Below are 21,955 nucleotides of genomic sequence, written 5' to 3'. Positions count from 1 at the left end.
ACATAACACAACTCTAACGCAAGTTAGCTGTGTCAGAATTGCTCAGATGGCATGACGCTGGCAGGCTGTCACTCAAGTTGTCAGTGCCAGAGTGTGCTGAGTAGTCTTTTTAAGTGTTTAGAACTTTCCCATGATCCTTTTCTTCATGATCAAAGTGTCAAAGAGACAACCCAACACCTTGCCTTTATCAGCTAGCTCTTCCTGGGTCTCTATTGGTTCCTTTCGGGTCACACATCCTGTTGCATTGTAGGAAGAAAGAAGAAGCATCCAGCTGATTGTGAGGTTAGTCCACTCTTGCTCCAGTCCACCTTTCTGATAATATCCTCCTGTGCTGTTTCAGTTTTTGGTTGTAATTTGCTGCACCCAGGTGGGTGTGTTGCTCCAACAAACACAGATCATCACAGCGGTGAGCAGGAGGGAACGAGGAGGTAGAGGAAAAACAGCGAGAGGTGCTGCAGAGTCTGAATGAAGCAGCCAGCCCTGAGGCAAATGACGGTGCCTCTAGCTTAACCACAAACACAAGCCCTCCTCTTGTCCCAAAACAAAAGCCCCACATGCAAACAACAGGAAAAAGAAGAACCAAGAAGGCAAAACAAACAAATCAAGCCGCACACACGGCACCCACACACGCACATAGCAGAGACAGAAACATACCAGATGGAACTCAGTCAGCACTAAAACCAGACAGGCATGCAACAGAAACCAGACTAATTCAAATGATTTCTCAGCTCTGTTGCCATATAAGGGAATAGGAACACCCTCCAAAAAGTTCAGCTGATGACTGCAGTTGTCTTTGCTCCTTCCAGGCCCAGATTCCATTTAGAGTGAGTCTGGTTGGATGTGGGCTAATCCGGGGGTCTCGCTTTCATGCTGGCGTGTGTGTGTGTGTGTCTTGTCAGAAGAGTCCCCCCGACCGTACTGGCGTGGTCTCCAGCGGTTCTTCAGAGTGCTGTCAGAGCAGAGGGAGGGAGCAGAGAGGCAGAGGACAACCCCGTCAGAGCACAGGGCAGACAGAGGAAGTGACTCGACATTCCAGATGGCGGACATAGCCAGGAGAATTCTTGCGAGGGGCTCAACTTCACCACCAGTGTGAGAAACAGCAGAGTGCTTCCTTTTTCTCTCCCTCTCTCTCTCTCTCTCTCTCTCCCTCTCCAACCGTCTATTTTCTTCTTCCTCCCTCTACCCCTGTCCCGTATCTCTTTCCTCAAATTCCAAACAGAACTCACAGGTTTCCACTTGCAGGTGAACTGCCTGGCTAATTCTCAGTTTCTTTCTTGTTTTTATTTTATCGTCTTTATCTTCAGACGCCTCGACCTCTGGCAGGCATACTTACTTTCTTCCACCCTTTCTTTTTCCTGTCCCAGCCTCCTTCCTTTTGTCACCCTCCCTTAACTTCCCTTCCTGTCTTGCTCACTCCTTCCCTCTCAGCAAAAATGCAGCCTCCATATGGTTCTGATCATCCTTAACTTTCTTATTTTTGCCCTCCTAGAAACATCGCCCATTATTCAACCCTCCTACTTCCCTCCTTCTCCATTAGTTGGAGCATATAACTCTGTGGGAAGCTGTTTGGTCCCATATTTGCTGTTTTGCCTCTCACTACTCTGCAGAAATGTGCCGACCACCAACCGCAGCCCCCATAAACCAAACAGACAAGTCCATCCCCAGCTGATGACGTATGTCCTTAACCCACAATCTGTAATCAGTTCTTCTTGCTATGTGCTTTCTATAGCATATAATTGAAAAATATGCACTGAGGCTGTGCAGCCGTGCTTTGAGCTAAATGCTAAAGTTCACATGCTAATACGCTTCCAGTTAAATTGAGAACATGCTGATGTTAAGCAGTTAATGTTTGGCAGGCACGACCGTCCTAACATTTGCTAATTAGCTGAGGCTGGTCATTAGCATTAGCGTTGGTCATAAACTACACTTCTGACCTGATGATGGTGCTAGATGAAAATTTAAGGGATCACCAAAGTGATTACAAGTCATTCAGTCTGGACCAAAGTGGTGGACCAATCAGGCAGTAAATACTGTCATCCCTAGAGCCTTGCTGTTAGTGTAGCTAAAAATATATGAAAATAAATTATCTATGTAAAGTGTTTTTGAGTGCCTTTAAAGCACTCTATAAATAAAATGTATTAGAATTATTACCTTCCAACATGAATGCTTGACATGAACTCTCTGAGAAATATTAATTCTTCTGTGTTTTCTTTTATGTTTTTTATTGTAGTTTAGTAAGCTAAGAGTATTCATGGCCTCTTTGGCTGAAAGAAGAGTCAGAGAGGTTTCATTGACATTTAACACAGTTGAAAAATATATATTGTCTGAGCTCTTTGTCAGAACACAAGCTGTGGTGAAGATAGGTCTCCAATGCGAGGACTGATAGCATTTACTGAAACCCCCAAACCTCACCATCATTAGTATCAAAATCACATTTGTCATTCTCAGAGATGCCAGTTGCTGTTTGATGCTGATTTGGTTCCTCTGTCTGTTACTCTTTCTAGTTCCACCAAATGCTCTGCTTATGCAAGCAGTGAATTGGACAGGATACTGAGACAGACACTGGGACAACAAGATGTACTCCATTTCTAAGAACCACCTGCTCACTTCTGCTTTCCATGCTAGCTGTCAGATCAGCTTTTGAACTTAAATAAACAAATAAACATCCTGTTTAACTTCACTAACTGTGTTGAAGATAGAGCCGGGTGAAGAGTTTTTGTTTTGCTGATATTGAACAGAGATAACATGTCTTTACTTGATATTATATAACCAAGACCACACAGAAAGAAAGGCCATGATTGTATGAGAGCTAAAATAGCAATAGAAAAAAAGACAGTAATTAGTTAAATAGGGAGATGATTTCTATAAAAAGTATGGTCCACTTCCACCAGAGGACAAACGGGCTATACAGAACTATTTTGTTAAGCCACTTAATTTTACAAACAAAAAACTTAAAAACAAACAATATTGTCCCACAGTTAAATGAAGTTGTAGAACTGTGTTTTGAAAAGGGCAACACAACCTCCCAAAGTACTGCACGTCATGAAAAAGAAATGGGTGATGAGCAAGTGTCCTGGTTGTGGTTGACCATGTGTTTGTAACAGTTACCTTGAACAGCCATTCACAGCATCACTTGATTTGAGTTAGCGAGAAGCGGCTGCTAAAAATACAGGTGGCTAAAGGTCACATGGGAATTTGCAGAACGTACGGTAACTGACAGGAAGCTGTCAGCATCCAGTAAAGCATCCCTGTACCTGCCCAGCAGTTAGTCTGAGTTCATACTTGTGTGTTTGTATTCATAATTCAAATCACATTACTGAAAACCAACAAATCTTTGTTAATGTGCAGCTCACAGTTCACCATCACTTGCAAGGAAGCACTGATTGGCTCAGCATCTAATAGTTTGTTCTTGTTGGCAGCAAACACTGCATCACTGCCTTAATTTAGCAACACACTGAAGACTGTGTTGTTAAGAAGTGGTAATACCATGGTGTTGTAATGTACTGGGACTAGTCAGCAGTCCCTTTGAGGAACAATGTTGACTGTCCACATATAATGCTTGCCCAGAATGGCACCAGATTAACTGTAAGGGGCTTATGTGACTATATGTAACCTTGCAGAGCCAAAAGTGGAAAATGAAAACTCAAGAGAGACAGCTCATCAAGAGACCAGAAAATAAGATTACCCTTAGTCTTTTTTAGTGGCTTTATCCTGGATGGTATACAAAAATACAACTCCATGTGAACTGTGTCAAAAAAAAAACACACCTGTAGCTGCACCATAACAAAGAGTACATTACAATGATGTACTAAGCATCTAAAATGATTCAAATCATGAATAATACAATGTAGTCAGACAGTGAGACTGGGCAGTACGGTCATATCTTAACAGATCCACTGCTCTGATTCATGACCCATTGTCCCAGAGCTGAGCTGTGACTTGATAAGCTCATTAGAGGAATGAATAATAAGGAGAGGTAACTTACGTCACCTTTCATTCATTGACTTTACACTGTTCAATGGTGTCTAATAGTAACACTAACCTTAAACCTGTCTTTAACTCTGGAAGCCTGTGAATAAATGAATGAATACACAGTGAGTATTCCTTTAGCACTGACTGAATTAAAAACCTAGGAGGTGTAAAGCATTTAAGCAGTGCTGTTTCTCTCTTACTTCAACCCAGATGTTTGTTTTTTCTTCGCAGCCCAGTGAAGCGCATAAAGGATGTATCACAATGACTGTAAATGCTAATAATAGAGTACACAGAATAGAGAGTTATAGAAGCATTCTGGTTATTAATTTAACATAAAATTGTTAGAATGAGATCCCTTTTATGTATCTTGATTACAAAGCTGTTTGAAGAGCAGTTGCTGCTGATCTTAAACAGAGCTGGCATGGAAAGGCCTCACACTTGTTTACTCTATTGATTTGACCTGGCACCTCATCTGGGAGCCCAAACAAGGCAGTGTTTTTTTGTGTGATTCCCACCAAAGAAGTAGCTACTGTATATCCATAGATAAACCTTTGAAAAGCATCTACTTTAAGCCATGTTATATAAAGAACAGAAGAAATGCAAAACTCAGGAACATAACAAACTCATACACAAACCATTAAAACACTGTAAAGCTACACAACCAATTACAGCTGAAGATATGTGTTTTTAAAAGGGAATTCTGGACTGCTTTGCTTCTGTTAAACTTTCTTTTCCCATGTAGGGTAGCACTGTCAGTTCTCAGTCTGGGCAACAGTTTGGATGACCATTTTCTGCCCAAACTGTGGCTGTGATTTCGGTGTTACATAAAAGCCTCATGTTTCTCATAAAGGAGCCACTGCCCCCACATCTCACCACTCTTTCAAAAGTAACTGCTTGAATTTCTTACAATGATGTCTGGTACACTACAGCAGTATAAGGTATGCTTAATTAGCTGTTCCAGATTTCACTGCACTAACAGAATCATACATGTAAGTGTGAAGCTATGAGGTCATATGCAGAGCACTAATGAAATGAGAATGAGTAGGAAAGCAGCTTTAATGTGTTACACAGCTTAACTGCGTATATGCCTGTGAACTCTTGGCTGATGATCCGGAGGTGTAAAGCTCAGCACTGTTCTGTCTTGGCAGCTTTAAAGAGATCTCAAACCTTGTCCCCATATGACAAGTTGACTGGAGGCCAACCTGAACATCCACCAATCTAATTCATTATCTTTGACTGCCAAGGTGTGACAATCCGTCCATAAAACCATCACTCACCTCCCTCGTTAATCAATCAATTACACCTGGCTGAGGAAGTGAGAAGATCCTCCTCCAAGCCACCAGTTGGATTCACCTCTATAGCTGTGTGCCAATTCAGAGGCTCTAAAGGTCACTGCAATGAATGTGGAAGATGCCTCCTGTGCCTCCTGCCCAGATGAGGTGGTCTAAGCTGCACTCAGATCAAAACTAAAAGATTCAGACAGCCCTTGTCAGCCCATAAAGTCAAAGATTCCAAAGGAAGATTAACTGAATCAATCTTGGTCACAATCATAAACTTGACTGGCGCGATGACTGCGATCCAAGTGATTCTAGTAACAAAGCGTTGTTGCATGCACAGCAGTAAGTCAGCAGGTCACTTAGATTTCTGTAAACCTGCCATGAGCACAGATTGTATAAGGCTTGGCAGAGGAGCCATCTGTCACCCCGGCTACCATAACAACCAAAATCCAACTAATACCACTCAACTCCTCTCTAAGCTATTAGAAAGGAAGTCCTTGAATATTCACATGTAGTCTATTCATCTTTTAACCTAAGTGAGGCTCTGATGGTATTTCAGAACCGACAGCTTGGAGCAAAGAAATTAAACAATTACTTCATCACAGTATTTTGTCATTGTGCCACTAAAAACTATATGTTTTTACATAATCTGAGAAATATTTCCCCTCCAAGTCTACTAATGTCAGTGGATAGTTTTCCATTTGCTGCACTGTTATTTATAAATTAGGCTTTTAGAAGAAAATTTTGATTTTTGAACATTTTTCATACAGTAATTTTCATACTTCCTTTTTTTGTCATGAGGCTCAGAATACACAAAGGTTGAATAACAAGACATGCACATTACATGATCCTTGTATATATGGAGGATATGAGAGTACACAATACTGTACACGTCCTGCACCTCATGCATTATAGAAAATCAATGCTTGAAGCATAAACCAACAAAGACCAAGTGACCAACATAGTTTAATTCCAGGACATGGCCTGTTTATTGCACTCCATATCTGTCCCACCGTCAATACGTCTCTGAGCTTATTCTTTTGAAGGCACAACATTATTTTTACACACACTGTGGACCAAAACAGTAGTGTTCTAATGAATTAATCAGATTTTCTCTAAAACAGCCTCCTTTGAGAAGCTGTATAAGCTGAAGGGAGGGCTTCAAGGGTGGGAGGTCATAGTATAAAAGCAAAGGGGAGGCAGTGATTGGCACTCTAACACTCGCTTCACGCTGTCAACAGTGACGGATTACAGAGGACAGCAGAAGACTGACAGAGCTGAGGGGACGGTAAGTGAGCTGTTTCTCTTGCTGACCGACTGCACATTAGAAATTGATGGAAGGGTTAATAGGTCAAGATAATGGTATTACATTTATTGCACAGATGGGCATCAACATCTACTGAAAATGTATCACTGCTGTTACTTCAGAGGAACATGTGCTTCAAACACTCAATTTACCTGACAGGAAAAATATAAGATTATCCCAAGTTTAAAGATAATTTTCTTTATTATTTTACATTAATCCATTTTAAAATCAGAAGGGTACTTTTTTCCACTAGGAAGTTATTAGAAATTAGGATTGCCCTGTGCTGATGAACTTCAACAGCAGTCTCTAGGACTGAAACTCTCTTGAATTGTTGAATCATGTAGAACTTTCTTTTATGCAACAATGAACTAAAACAGATATTAAAACAAAATAAAACACAGTCTAATAGTTGTAGATTTATCAGTATCACGTGTTTTGATAATTCTGTTCTTTGTTATTTGCAGACTGGATCTATAACTTTGCCATCAATATGTCAAAGTGAGTATACAGGGTTTTGTCTCATCCACTATAATCAGCAACTATTCTGACATTGTAACTGCTTTAGCTTAGAGGTTAAAATCAATCATTCTAGTTGTGTAAGGCATAAAAATGTCTCAGAAGAAATTTAATATACCTCATCACTGAACGCCATTTTACGGTGAAAATGAATATTTTTTTGTGCCAACACCAAATGTTAATGGTTCTTGAATAACCCCACAGCAGTGTGTACATCCAAGGTTCTGCTCTGGCATTGTTTCTTACAAAATCTATTTTTTGATACTTTAATTGTTTGATTGTTTGAAAACAAGTGCAGCTCAGGATCCATGCAGAGATCAAAAGTGTTAATTCCCTCACAAGAAACAAACGGAGTAGCTTAGTCGTAACAATTTAACAGTTTGGCAGAGGCACAACACCTGAATCTTACAGGATACAGATAAATCCTGATTAATGTAGACAGAGTGGATTTGATCTTGGAAGAGGAGTTTGCTAGGAAAGGTTTTAACAGGATTACTTGGCACACAACCAAAAGAGGCAAACACCACTGAGGATTACTTGTTTGTTTATGGCTTTATGCACAGAGGAAGGAATTGCACTTGCAAGTTTATGTCATTCTAAGATTATTAGGAAAAACATTAAATATTCTGGGATATAGAAATTCCACACATTTGCCAAGACACCTTCAACATGCAGTATAATGAATGTAATCTCTGCAGCAGCATCCTGTACGATAACTTGGAGAGTTTTGGAAGAACATGCCACTATTAAAGTCTTATAGACAAGCTAGCACCATGCATTGAATTTATGAATAATTTATCAATATTGAGCAAAACGGTTTTAACAATTTGGATATACTGTTACTGACTATTATGTAACCTAAAGACTTACCAAAACAGAGTTATGTCTTATATCCAGATTAGGCACTTCTGCCAGCAGGTGCTTTTCTATCCTAGCCAATAATCTATCCTCACAGGAGTGGAGCTGAGTGGTGGGTGGGTGGAGTTGGTGGGGGCATGTGGAGTTATCCTATAATTGGAAAAGACATTGGTGGTAGGTGGTAGGCTTATAAAATGATGGCATAAGACCACTTCAACTGATTCATTGTATTTTCCCTTTGTCTCTCTTTTCAGGGTATTTAAGAAGACCAGCGGCAATGGACATGTAAGTGGCCTCTATAATATAATCATTACAGGGCACCCCTTAGGCCTAGGGAGGAGTGCAATTTGTATGTAGCCCTTCCAACTCCCAGAAATAACTTCCAAACTCTCGTAACCTCAGCGGAGGAGTGACCATTTTCCTCTCTGCTTCTTTCCATTTCTCTCAGATTGCCCTGTACTTGGGGAAGAGAGATTTTGTGGACAACGTGGATTCAGTGGAAGTAGTTGGTGTGTGGCACAATGTCTGCTTTGCATCCAAACGTGTACATACATGAGCGTCACTGTGAAATCTAATGCTAATAATTCTTCTCTCATTTGCAGATGGGGTAATTAAAGTGGACCCCTCTGGTCTTGATGGCAGAAAAGGTATTTTCATCTCATTCAGTGTCAATGATGAAAATCATAAGCCCTGAATTTACCCAACACAGACTAATGTGCAAGTCTATATCCTTTTCCATTGCAGTATATGTCTACCTTGCTTGTGCCTTCCGCTATGGAAGCGATGACCTGGATGTCATTGGGCTGTCCTTCAGGAGAGACATCTGGATACAGCGCGTTCAGGTGTATCCACCTACAGGTGCAAACGCAACCAAATCACCAATGCAAGAATCCCTCATGAAGAAAGTTGGAGAGCAAGGATGTCCCTTTTCCTTCCAGGTGAGGAAGCATGAATCACTCTTTACACAGCAGATCAAATTACTCCTGTCCCTCAGTGCAGTGTTATATTGATCAACCACAGATCACTTACTTCACCTTTTCTTTCCAGTCTCTATCTTACATTTCATTTAATCAGTGTGCCTTGTCTCTACTTGCTTCAGCTGCCAACAAATCTCCCATGCTCAGTCGCCTTGCAGCCTGGGCCAAATGATTCCGGCAAGGTACTATTACAGTAGTTTCCTTTTACTCTTAAAAACTATATTAAGTGTTGGACTTTGGCTTTGATTTGGGTCTTGTTCTGTTGCAGGCCTGTGGCGTGGACTTCGAGGTTAAAGGATACATTGCCAACGCAGCTGACAATGCAGATGAAGTAATTGAGAAGAAGTATGTATGCACACAGTCAAACTGTCGGCCCAATCCTGGCAATCTTGTGTTGCGTCCTTAAGCTGTATCCCTGACCCTCTTTGCTTGTTTTTTTTTTTTTTTCTGGTCACAGGGACACTTGCCGTCTGATGATTCGTAAAATACAGTTCGCACCAGCTAACAACAAGCCCGGACCCAAGGCTGAAATTTCCAAGCAATTCATGATGACTGACAAACCAGTTCACCTGGAGGCCTCCCTTGAAAAAGAGGTACATTAAAGTATATAGACTATATATACTACTATATATAGGGGGACTGTTTTTTTACAAAAATTATATGATTATAAATTACTCCAAATAAATAATTCTTATTTTTTAGATTTATTACCACGGAGATCCAATCACTGTCAAAGTGAAAATCAACAATGAAACCAGTAAGGTTGTGAAGAAAATCAAGATCACAGGTGAGCAGCAAGGAAAACAAATCAAAACTTTACTCAAGTTTTTTTTTATTAATTGTGTTTATGTAGCTCAGAAGAGAGAAAATAAAATATAAGTGAGTGTATGTATATTTCAAGTGTGTATGTACAGTGTAGATGTCAAGAGTCATATGTTTTAACTGATGCAGAACTTTTTTTTTCTCTTTAGTTGAGCAGCTAACAAGTGTGGTCCTCTACTCATCTGACACTTACACCAAGCCAGTCTGCTCTGAGGAGTTTGCGTAAGGCTTTCTTTGATATTATTCCTAAATGAAACATGTTTCATTTTAAATATAACATGCTGTTTAAAGAAAGGTAAATTCACACAAATAATGACTGTTTACTTAAACATGTATTATTATTTATTTATGTGTCTCACTGCTATACACAGGGAGACAATAAATGCCAACTCTACATTTGAGAAGTCTTTCCAAATTACTCCACTGCTGGCCAACAACAAAGAGAAGCGAGGTCTGTCAGTGGATGGACGGCTAAAAGATGAGGACACCCACCTCGCATCCACTACCCTGTAAGCCACTCTAGGTCTCTCATCAGGGGGCTTACAGTGAGCCCAGGACAGGTTTTCATCCTCTTACTGAGTGGTGGTGATACAGCTCTACACTGTGTCATCCACTTATCATGTCTTAGAACAAATCCTCAACCTCTGAAAGCTAAACTATTCTTGTGTCCTCACAGGAGTCAAGGAGACAAGGAAATGCAGGGAATCATTGTGTCCTACAAAGTCAAGGTCAACCTGATGGTGTCCGGCGGAGGGTAAGTTTTAACTGAACAGAAAATTCATTTGTAATACTTAACATTTTATGAAAAATGTGGAAACTAAGGGTTTCTTATATTGGTTCTCTCTCACCAAAGCCTGCTGGGTGGCCTGACAGGAAGGTAAATATTGATTTTACTTCATTTATGGTCACATGTTATTTATGTGTAGACTTTACAAAAAAAAATTCTATATATCTTTAAAAATCTAACTTTTTTTATTATTATTTTCAGTGACGTCACTGTGGAGCTGCCTCTGACTCTGATGTCCCCAAAACCCGCAGGTCAGTGCAGTATTTTTGCATATAACTCTAATTTAAACACCTAAAAGCAAGTATTTAGTTTTCTATAACTGCTCTGACTAACATATTTTATGTCATGTCCTCTCCTTCTCATCCATTTATTGCATGCCATTGCTGTCTAATGAGCAGAAGTGTAAGTATAACACAGTCTCTGTGACAAGACATGTATTCGCCTGTGGCTGTGATGTTTGTGACGTGTTGCTGATATTTTTCTCTTGTGTGTTTGTGTGTTTTATGAACCACAGCAAACTGGATTAAAGGCCTCTTTAGTTCAGGTGAGGTCACATCAGATTCAGTACGTTTCACAGCGCTCAGTTCTTCAGTGGCTACAGCGCATGTCCTCTCTATAAAATAAGACATGTAAGACAAGCATTTGGATGATAAAAATCACGGGGTCTTCTGAAAGAAGCATAGATATGATAGCCCTTGAATGAGTGCACTGCTTCACCCTGCAACCTTGTTACATTTGTATAAAATATTAACTTTGGACCACTGTTTCACCACCTCCAACATGATATTTTGTAAGAATCTCCAGTAGCTACTAATAGCAGCATGTTTGCTAATTGATAGCTATTACTATGTATGCATTAGGTATATGTATAGCTCATGTTATCCATATGCAAAAAGATTCATCTACATTATGTTATATTCAGTTTCATGTTCCTGTTTTACCTTAAGTACATAAACTGAGATAAAATGTATTACATGAGTTACCTTGGTTGTACTGCTGGAGTCACAGAATCACTTGCTTCGTGCCAACAGGGCTGACATCAGACTTGAGTCCATGGAAGGATGAGATGACCAGCAAAGGAATTCACCGGTCTGACAGAGAACACAGGACACAAAGGAACTCAACACCACTGACAAGAAGCACTATATGTCACTGGGTTACTACAATGCTCTGATTCCCCTTGTACATATACATTTTTATTAGGCATTACTCTGAGAGCTCTATCACTGAAAAAGAGTCTGAACTCTGTGTGACATTTCTCTCAATGCCATCATAGCATTAAATAGAAATAAACATGTGTTGTGTATTTTTCTTTGCCAGAGGAAATGTTCCATAGCATAGATAGTAGACTTTTCTCTCCATGTGTTACAAATACTGAAGGTGCACAGCTTCATTTATTCTTAATCTTTTATTGCTGTGTCACTAGAACCATGAGCTATTATGACTGAATGTGCAGCTGTGGGGTTGAATATCCCCAAACTACTCCTACTTGTGTCACTCTTCATAGATAAGAGAAGGAAATAAACACATTGTTTCCCCAAACACTCTCCTGTCTTGGTTAATTTTCCTCAGTATTTTATGTCAAGACTTCTATTTAGTATTCAACAAATATCACAAGTGCTTGGTTGCAAAAATATATATTATCTAATGATTTCACAAATAAAGGTGGGTGCATAATTAAAACAAAAACAGCATTTTGTTATCAAAGCTCATAAGTTTTTCTTTTCTACATAGACCTCATTCACATACTATTATTTTTATGTTTATGTAATTTTTTTTTTATCAGGCTGAGTCACATTTCACAATTTGTATTGTTTATTTTTCATGTGGGACTTAAACCATCTCTCAACTACACACAAGCATTGCTCTAAAACGCTGCTCTAAGTAGATGTAACACTGCTCTGAATCATACAGCTAACAGTAATGTATTACTGGTTATTTTGTCTACACATTGATGCTGCTTTCACAGTGGCCCACTTGACTTGTCCCAAAACTGTGACTCACACAGTAAACCACTGCTTTGGAGAGCTTTCCTGTCGTTTGCTTTTCTTTTTGCCCTTAACCAGGCACCAAATAGTATCTTAGCAATTTTTTGTAAAATGTCTGCAGCTAAATATGAGTAACCTAATGTGTGGTTAAGTAATATTCCAGCAGGCCTATAGTGTGTTAATGCTCACTCCCTCTGTCTGGCTAAATTCTGACAGAAGATAAATAGCAACAGCTCCTACTCAAAGTATGAACATACAGTAAGGGTTTATGCTACCTTTGCAATTTCTGATTTCTCTACTGTTGCCTCTTGGTTGCGCTATTTCACTCTTGTATGGATAGGAAAACAAAAGCGCTGGCTTGTGCAGGATAAAGATACACTACTTGCCCCTCTCCGGTCTAGACACATCACATCATTAGCCAAGCCAGCTAACTAGCGGTTTATTTTTTGACAAAATGTCAACCACGACCGGCGGCGGAGAGTTTGGCAACCCTCTACGAAAGTTCAAGCTCGTCTTTCTGGGAGAACAGAGTGGTAAGCTGGAGATGATGCGCTTTAAGTGTTAATTTGTTAGGATGTTAGGGGTATGTTTGAAGAAGTGGCTAAGATTGGCTAACTAGCCTCTCCGGCTAGCTTGCTGTTGGCCAGGAGGGTAAAGTTGCCCACCAGACAACAGAGACCAGGGACGATACAAAGCGAGATGATAATATTTCGATGTCAACAGGGGTTTCAGCGGGGAGAAAGATGACAGAAAATGATGGACATAGCATTTTCTCTCACTCGTGATGATGTCATTGCAAAGCTAGCTAACGGCAAATTGTTAAGCTAGCCAAACATCTCGCTGTTCGTTTTAACGGCGAAAGCGTGTAATGAGTAATGGTAACGTTTCAAACCATTAATACTTGTGGTGATTTGTTGTTATATTAAAGTACGGAACCTATTGCTTACGCTGACCATTTAGTTCGTGATGCATCAGCATCATCTCACTAGCGTAATTGTAGAGAAACGGAGCTGCTAACTACTTTTAGCTAGCAGTTAGCTGTGCTAGGTTGAAATATACTAACGCTAGCTTTTATTAGCTAATTATTATTATCTAATAATATTTGTGGTTGTCAGGAGTTTGTTGTTTTCAAAGAGCAGATTCCGTATAAGTCAAGGGAATTAAGTTCATTTTCTTTGTCAGTGTAGAATTGTTCAACTCACTAGCTGTTAGCTTCCTACGGCAGCATCTTGCACAGCCACGTCGGCCAGTGGGTCTAGACCAGTCGGCCTTTTCCCCGACCATTTAACGTCAGCTCACAGGGACCGACACCGACATTATCTGTACGTGACTGGATTTTAAGGGCGATCGTCTAACATGGCAGTGACAGTTTTCTCATCAAGACACGAATAAGAGAAGTTAACCCATTTTCATTTTCCAAATTTTATGGCTCCACCCATATTGCCAGCTCAGCGTGTGGGTTCAGCAGTCCACATTGCATCAGTGATAATAGCAATATACTCACCATGTCATGTCACTGAGTCATATTGATTTTTTCTTCATATAATACAAAAATAGAATTTATTTAAGTATATATTATACAAGAGAGGTCTGGCCTTCTAGATTATGCTGTTTGATTACCAGGATCAGATCTTGAAGTTGCTGTTGTTGTGTTTGTGCAGTTGGGAAGACCTCACTCATCACCAGGTTTATGTATGACAGTTTCGACAACACTTATCAGGTAATGACATACGTTCATCGCAATTTGATCTGGAGTTGGTTTGCCAAGACACTGATTGATTGTGTTCTGATCAATATGTCTAAAAGACCCTTTTCACAACAGACTTGTTATGATTTTTTAAACGCAGGTATAATTAATAGGGCTGGATATCAGCACTGCTTTCCCAATTCTGTTTAATTTTGAAGTCCAGAATCAATTTATTTGGATTCAGTTTCAATTCTTGAGTTAGATCAGATAAATACCAATGTTGTATAATACAGAATTTAGAATTTATTCTGGGAACACATTCAAGATGTGAGTAACACCATTGTTTCCTTGAGTGTAAAATTGTAAAAATGCACATTGCAGGCTAAATAGTAGATACATTTCCCAGTTTTAAAGCTGTGGACCTAGGGCTTATTTTCTTTGACAAAAGCAAAACAATCAAACGCAATGAATCTATGTTTTTTTAGGTCCACATATGCAAAACTTTTGAGCAGGGATAATGAAAAACCTGCGTCACTTACAGGGACGTCATCATACTGCATAATTTTAAAAAACAAATGCTGTCATACAGCTAGGCATCGACTATCAGTAATAGATTCTTCACCAAAGTACACACATCCACTTTAATGATCACTCTGAGTACAGACCAGGCAGAAAGTCTGCTCATTGATTCATCTGCACTGTTTGTCTTGACAACACATCAGCCTGATTTCTACACACAGCCAGTCAGCTAGTGTTAGCTAGCTTGGCAGACCAGACTAAATAAAGTACAATCCACACACTGTTCAGTCGACTTCCACAGCTTCACGTCTCATAGCCAGTGATAATATCTCTTCAGCAAACACAAACGGAGCTCAGATCAGTCAGGATTCAAGGTGGCTCATGTAGCCAGCTGTTATTTATGTCACTTTTTAACTTAAGATAATCTTTTTGTGCACATCGTAATAACTCAGTTCCCACAAAATATTTTCCACAAGATATTTCACACATTGTGCAGAACTAACTGAACCACTTGCAACAAGTAACATGCACATTAAGTGCATACACATAACATTTAGCATAGATGTACATGTTTACTGAGTAAAGGGGCAATTAAGATTAATTAATTAAGATTTATTTGGGGATTTTAAGAGTCAATATATTATTCAAATAAAAATCCTGAGTATCGATTTATGTTTTATCCAGCCCTAGTAATTGACAGCATTATTTAACTATGACTTTTCTGTGATCTTCCGGTTCCACACCCTCATGCTGGTAAGGGCATAATGACTTACCAGCATGGCATAAGTGAACGCGTAAATAGAACGGAGCCATTGTTAATGTTATTAGCTTCACGTGTGCTATTGCTACAATAGCAAGTCAAATGCTGTGAAAAAGGTCTGTAGATAATATTTACTATACAATTTGACAGCTTTGTCTAATAATTTTTTTCAGCTCTAGTATTTTACCTCTAACAGTGTTAAAATGGAATGATTGTTTTACAGGCAACAATTGGCATTGACTTTTTGTCAAAAACCATGTACCTAGAAGATCGCACGGTAAGCCCTGTTTATTTTATTGTAATTCTCATCATTCCCGTTCCCGTAGTTTTAAAAATGCTAGAGAAGCTTAAAGCATGCATCTGCTATTAATGCAGTAGCCACCATTTATTTTATTTTCACCATTTCACATTGTGTTTTTACGTTATCCTAGATTTTACCATTCATTTTGTCAGACATGTGATCATGTTTTTAGTTCCCATTGTTTTTTCAAGTTTTTGTTTTCCTTCCATCCCCTGGCTGGATCATGAAATGCTCCCCCCGATCCCCCTCCCAATTCCCACATTCATTTTGTGGCTGGCCACAGATTCGGCTGCAGCTCTGGGATACAGCCGGACAGGAACGCTTCCGCAGCCTCATCCCCAGTTACATCCGCGACTCAGCCGCTGCTGTGGTGGTTTATGACATAGCCAGTAGGTATCATGGCCTTGCCTCACCTCCTTGTCCTTCGCTTAATATGTGCAAGGGCATAAAAAAGCGTTTACTAGCCTGGCAAACCCCACTGGACAGCATGATGAGGGTATAATCCAGACTCTTTGCATCAGCTGTGGTGATGCTAAAGCAATTCTCCAGCAGTGTCCAGGGGGGTCTATGCTTCCTAAATGCTGTCACTTATGAGGTTGATGGAAGGAAAAATGGAATATATCCTCAGATTTCACCTCATGGGCAGAGATCCTCTGAAACAGCCTCAACAATGATTCAGCCTCCTCGGCCTCCTTTTACATGTCTTATTTGCATCACACTGGTCATCTCTGACCCTGCTGCATTTGACCGATTCTCCCCATTCCTCCATAAAAGGCCATTTTCTTCTCTGCTGCTTGGCTTGCACCTCCTTTATGTCTGTCCTGTTCTCTGTTTTTCTCGTGCTACCTTTCATCTCTTTATCTCCACCTCTTTGTCCCCTTTCTTCTCCTGCGTTCCAATCCTCAGGTCCGGCTCCAGCTCTGGGACACTGCCGGACAGGAGCGTTTTCGTAGCCTAATTCCCAGCTACATCCGTGATTCTACCATTGCTGTGGTTGTTTATGACATCACCAGTGAGTCAGGGCTGTACTCTAACCTTTCAGTAGGGGTCTTTAGCCATTGGAAGGAAACTGTCGTGGCATAGTTGTTACTTTAATTTATTTCAGTCAATAACCTTCAACATCTTGAAGTATTTTTTCCTTCTTCAAGCTTCTCTTTTTAATACTGTTGCTTACTAACGACTAATGACCACTGTACAAGCTTTTCTTCTCTACTTTTTTAATGAAGAGTAATACCTGCTTTTGCACACTAACTATAGCTAATACACCAAGTGTTTTATGTCTTGTGGGATTACACAAGGCTGATGTGTGCAGTAATTTTGTGTTCTTTGCATCCACAGATCTAAATTCATTCCAGCAAACCTCAAAGTGGATTGATGATGTTAGAACAGAGAGAGGAAGTGATGTCATTATCATGCTTGTGGGGAACAAAACAGACTTGGCGGATAAAAGGTACATGGTTGTGTGAGATGTGTGAATGATTCTGATTTTATTATTCTGTTTGCAAAATAAAATATAGATTGTAATTTTACAATTCTACTATGATTATAAAATGGGTAGTATTGAGTATTACAATATATAAACTCTGCCAAAGCCTGGAATCCCACTTTTCTTCCCTTCAGTGCATCTCATCCAATTTTGACTTGTATCATTCCTCAGTATTTTGCATACTCCAGCCTTTTTATTAGTGATTTAACTACTTTTATTTATCTATTTTTTATTTCTTATGATTTGATCACATTTCTGTTCTGCCTTTGTTTTTTTTTTCTTTGCTTTATTTTTGTTCATTTTTCCTGGTCTGTTCTCTCCATGTCATTTTGAATTTTTTTTGTGTGTTTCCCCCTCAACACCACACTGAACACCACTCCCTCCCCTCTCCCTTCCCGGGGACCATGGCAGGCAAGTTTCTGTTGAGGCGGCAGAGAGGAAAGCTCGTGAGCTCAATGTGATGTACATAGAGACCAGTGCCAAGGCTGGCTATAACGTCAAACAGGTTGGTGTCTAGCAACAGCAGGTTGTAATACTGACAAATGATCCCGACGTTTTTCAGCGCAGGTCATAATGTCCTGCAGGTCAGGGAGGCCCACCTGTGACAGCTCCTCCATGTATTCATTATATGGATCAGAGTGTGGCTGTTGAATGAATGAGTGACCGTTGGAGTCGATTTCCTGCTGCCTCATCTTTACACAGCAGCTTCTCTCCTTTTGTCTTCCTCTCTCTCTGTCTGTGTTATAACTAAACTAACCTCTCTCTCTCTCTTTCACCCAAAACAAGATTCTGTGCTGAGCTCTCTTTGTTTCTCTCCCTCTCTCTCTCTCTCCATCTCTTCCCTGTCTTTTTGGCCTGTCCTCTTCGCAATGTTTCTTTCCATATCTGTCTGTTCGTCCATCTACCCCCCTTTCTGCTTCTACCTGAGCAGACAGATCACCACGGAGGAGGGCGAGCAGAGAGCTAAGGAACTGAATGTCATGTTCATTGAAACCAGCGCAAAGACTGGCTACAATGTCAAACAGGTAGAGATTCTGCTCTCTCTCTCTCAGGGTAGTTGAGCTCACTCTGCCCTCAAAGTGTACACTTAACTCCTTTCGCCTCCTTTTTCCCCCCCTCTCGTGGCTCATCATGACACGTCTTAGCACATACCGTCGTGTTTTCCCTCCACAGGCTTATCAGTTCACTTGTTCTGCACAAGTTTCCTGCTACTTTGTTCGCTTCTGATCAAGTACTTTTCGTCTGATTCACTCAAACTTCTGCAGCTTTTAAAATGTGTCTCTGAATGTAATGGATTTGCTCAGTGGAGGTGGTTAGCACGGCAGCCCTCACTCTCATGCTCTTACCTCAACCAGCAATTACAGTCACATTTTGTATCACTGCTTTAACTGCTTCTTGTGTTTGCCTGTTATTCAATAAAATATATTATTTAGGTGTGACCTGTTTCTGTCTGTACTGTACATAGCTCATTTGAAAGTAGGGCTGGGTGATAGGATGATGGTTCATATCAAGATTACTGTCCTGTTAGGCAGTTTCTTGAGCGCATAAACGGTTTCTGTGTTTAATTTCCTGAAGAGTTACTATATTGAGACATTTCAGTATCAAAATAATGAACTTAAATTTGCTGTAATAGAAGATTTTATCCATATCATCCACCCCTATTTGAAAGTATTTACTTTATATCCCATTCTGTTAAGTGCTTTTTGAAATGTGTTTAATTTTCCCTTTGTTTAATAGCTGTTCCGCCGTGTTGCTGCTGCATTGCCAGGGATGGACAGCACACCAGAGAAAAGCAAAGAGGACAGTATCCTTTTTAAAGTTGCTTTCAGCAGATATTGTCTTATTATTGTCAAATATTGTTAAGGCCAAGGCTTTATTACTTTTATTGAAGGAAAGCAAACAACCTGCCAACAAGTGCCTCTTAGTTTTCTGAGCAGAAAAGAACAAATGGTCTCTGTTGCAGTTGAAACTCTGCAGCTCTGCAGAAAATACTGAAGTGAAATTTGCAAATTCATCGGTGATGTTGCTTAACCAAGTCCCCCTCAGTGATCGACATCAAACTGGAGAAACAGCCAGAGATGACTGTCACCGAGAGCAGCTGCTCATGCTAGTACACCTCACCCACCCCACCACGCCACCCAGCCTGTCTCCTCCCCACCAACAGCTTGTCTCTCAGTGGCCACTCTCTCCACCCCTTGGCGCACTGCCATTGGGATGGGGGAACCTGTAGTTTGTTTTCTTTGTTTTTTTTCCCTTTTCAACTCAGTGACTTTTCAGAGTAACCGTGTGGTATGTGCATTACTGTATTGAAACAGATTATCTGGGGAAAAAATGGTTCAACAGTAAACATTTAAAACAAGGAATAAGTTAAATGATATGTTGAGATTTTCATCCAGTTGCATGGCGTTATATAGGATTGCCGACTGACATAGCTAACTGCTCATGAGTTATTGCACAGTTCAGATTCTTAGTGCTGTTACTCTTGTCATTGTTGTAAAGTGAAACTGCTTGGGATTATTTAAATGACTCTGCAAGGTCAACTTATCAGCCAACTGTATGTAACTTTTTATTTCATTATTATCTGAGATACTATTGTGTGTCTCAGATCATTCTTGGACTTGGTCTTAATTTGAGGAAGAAGAGACAGGATCTTACCAGTGAAAAATTACATAATTGCCAGCAATCATATTACCACATTTGACTCGTATGAACCCTTTTTATTGAAGAGGGTCAATCCATTCATTAGGTATAATTTATATCTAACACATCTGCAGGCTTTAACTGCCTAATACAGCATATTGGTAAACCAAATTCATAAAATTTGGACCTCCTGTAAAACATTGCTGCAAAAGGGATGTGTAACCAAGTAATGATATCTAGTTTCATTCCAAAGGGAAGCCATCCCAAGTTCATTAGAATGGCTACTAACAAGAAACCATGTCTGCATTAAAACTATCGCAATTGTCTTTCCGATGTTAAATTAGCTGCACGCATACTAACACGTCTGAGGAGGAGTTTTCAGTTATTAGATGCCCCCCGCCCCTGCCCCATGTATGAAATAAGAAGAGCCAGTGTTTAATTTTTCCATGCCGATGGAAAGTCGCCACTTTGGTCGCTATGACGTACCCACCATCTCATCGATAATTTGTGTTGTGTTGATTACACTATTGCGAAAACATGCAGCATGCTCACCATGCAGGATTTATATGGATAAGAACACAGATGCCTTGCTTGTTTGTTCACCAACGTTGTGCACTGAATCAAGCCACAATATTGTAAAATATGAAAGAAGCCTGCTGACTGGTTCATGGCTTCACTCGTCGTTTTGTAGAGCTGGTAGATAAAGAGTTTGTCCTCAGATACAGCTAACGCTTACTAACACCCTTGCTGTAAAAAGTGCAGAGAAGTTAGCTGCAGTATCCTTTTTGCTGTATTGCTATTGCCTGTGTAGGACTGTTGGTTTTATGTGTTTATTTATTTTGTAACTTGGACATACAGATAACATTGTACGCTTTACCAAAAGTACAGTTGCTGACACGCATGTTGAAAGTTTATTTTATTTATTGTTTGCGTGTCTGCTGGGACTCCACCTAAAGGCGACATTGAGGCCTGGTAACGTTTTTTTTTCCTGTCACGCTGCAAGAAATGACTTTTCTTTTTTTTTTTTCCTTTTTTTGCAGCGTGTGTAGTCAGTAGCTTGGTTTACAGTCGCAGGTAAAGGCTGCACCGTCTCCAGACACACACACAGTGTAACACAACTAACTAGCCATAGCACAACAAAAGACACTGGTCATTTGCTGTAGCTTGTTTTGAAAATGGATTTCAAAATTTAAGTATTTAATTACATCAAACAACCATTTTAACATGAGCAGCTCTTCTATTACTTGTCACTGACTAAATACTCAGCTTTGTGCTATTCTGAATTGTGTCTGTCCATTTGAAATATGCTGTCTACTCGTGTTTAGCAACGTTTGTGTGAATAATGTACTATTACTATCTGATGTATAAAAAGGAGAGTTAATGAAACACAAGTGTAGGCCTATCACGTGGAATAAAATAAAAATATTTCACCAACATGGTAACATCTGTGATCCCTTCATTTATCAAGCACTGATACAGGAAAAGATGCCAGTACAGATTATTTGGTAACACGCTTGTGACAAACTTATTCATTCATTCATTCATCAAATGCTGTGGATCAGCAAACACTCATATGTTCTAAATTTGTCAGTACAGTAAACCAGTCATATGTAGGCGTGTTTGTGTGTGTCACACTTGCCGAAGTAGGCAAACTACTCATTAGGCAATACATGAGGTAACAAGACTTACAACAGAAAGGTGTGGGCAAATATACGAACATGAGGTTGCACTTTCACTGTGCCTGTGCTCTACTATGACAATTTTCAAAATCTAGATCACCTATTGTATTTTATTGTGTTTGTGTGGAGGTGTCTGTTTGACACCAACCCTCTTAATGAGGACAGCTTGGCTGGTCCTCACTATTTCAAAGCACTGTTTGAAGGTTAAGACTTGGGTTTAAGATTAAGGGTAAGGGTAAGGGCTGGGGTAAGCGTGTACGTGATCCTTAAGGGCTACAGGATGTACTATGTTAAGAAGGGTCTTCACAAGTACAGAAAGACAAATGTATGTGTGAATTTTCAACACATGGAGAGAAAATTAAAAGTTGTGTAGAATTAAT

The 21,955-nt window shown here is 39.9% G+C and overlaps 2 protein-coding genes and 1 long non-coding RNA gene across 9 annotated transcripts; 2 read left to right on the top strand and 1 right to left on the bottom strand.

Annotated features, from left to right (window-relative positions):
* Window positions 1-951: 951 nt before the first annotated feature.
* On the top strand, window positions 952-12,059 carry arr3b (arrestin 3b, retinal (X-arrestin)). Of its 2 annotated transcripts, XM_051072455.1 has the most exons (18): window positions 952-1,089; window positions 6,491-6,537; window positions 7,020-7,053; window positions 8,184-8,214; window positions 8,378-8,438; window positions 8,532-8,576; window positions 8,674-8,867; window positions 9,029-9,088; window positions 9,175-9,251; window positions 9,364-9,499; window positions 9,609-9,693; window positions 9,878-9,950; window positions 10,100-10,237; window positions 10,405-10,482; window positions 10,582-10,605; window positions 10,717-10,766; window positions 11,030-11,059; window positions 11,547-12,059. In XM_051072455.1, exons 3-18 carry the CDS (start codon window positions 7,046-7,048, stop codon window positions 11,687-11,689), a joined length of 1,233 nt encoding a protein of 410 aa, XP_050928412.1. In that variant the 5' UTR covers window positions 952-1,089; window positions 6,491-6,537; window positions 7,020-7,045; the 3' UTR covers window positions 11,690-12,059. The 2 variants fall into 2 exon arrangements, with proteins under 2 accessions (XP_050928412.1, XP_018515797.1); XM_018660281.2 differs by lacking the exon at window positions 11,030-11,059.
* On the bottom strand, window positions 7,060-14,154 carry LOC108872544 (uncharacterized). Of its 2 annotated transcripts, XR_001959240.2 has the most exons (4): window positions 13,706-14,154; window positions 11,499-11,606; window positions 8,685-8,781; window positions 7,060-8,079 (listed from the first exon to the last, which is right to left on the bottom strand). It is a non-coding gene; the product is annotated as an uncharacterized LOC108872544 (long non-coding RNA). The 2 variants fall into 2 exon arrangements; XR_001959239.2 differs by lacking the exons at window positions 7,060-8,079; window positions 8,685-8,781 and adding an exon at window positions 10,773-11,128.
* On the top strand, window positions 12,858-21,330 carry rab41 (RAB41, member RAS oncogene family). Of its 5 annotated transcripts, none has more exons than XM_018660285.2 (8): window positions 12,858-13,036; window positions 14,165-14,223; window positions 15,693-15,746; window positions 16,677-16,782; window positions 17,109-17,220; window positions 18,188-18,281; window positions 18,994-19,060; window positions 19,303-21,330. In XM_018660285.2, exons 1-8 carry the CDS (start codon window positions 12,958-12,960, stop codon window positions 19,365-19,367), a joined length of 636 nt encoding a protein of 211 aa, XP_018515801.1. In that variant the 5' UTR covers window positions 12,858-12,957; the 3' UTR covers window positions 19,368-21,330. The 5 variants fall into 5 exon arrangements, 4 of the variants coding, with proteins under 4 accessions (XP_018515801.1, XP_050928413.1, XP_018515800.1 ...); XM_051072456.1 differs by lacking the exon at window positions 16,677-16,782 and adding an exon at window positions 16,054-16,159 and having other exon boundaries at window positions 12,862-13,036; XR_007813685.1 differs by lacking the exons at window positions 16,677-16,782; window positions 19,303-21,330 and adding exons at window positions 16,054-16,159; window positions 17,668-17,761 and having other exon boundaries at window positions 12,863-13,036; window positions 18,994-19,053.
* Window positions 21,331-21,955: the final 625 nt, after the last annotated feature.

Source organism: Lates calcarifer, linkage group LG8, assembly GCF_001640805.2.
Source record: "Lates calcarifer isolate ASB-BC8 linkage group LG8, TLL_Latcal_v3, whole genome shotgun sequence".
Classification (NCBI taxonomy): Eukaryota; Metazoa; Chordata; class Actinopteri; family Centropomidae; genus Lates; species Lates calcarifer.
This window is presented reverse-complemented; position numbering and strand designations above follow the sequence as displayed.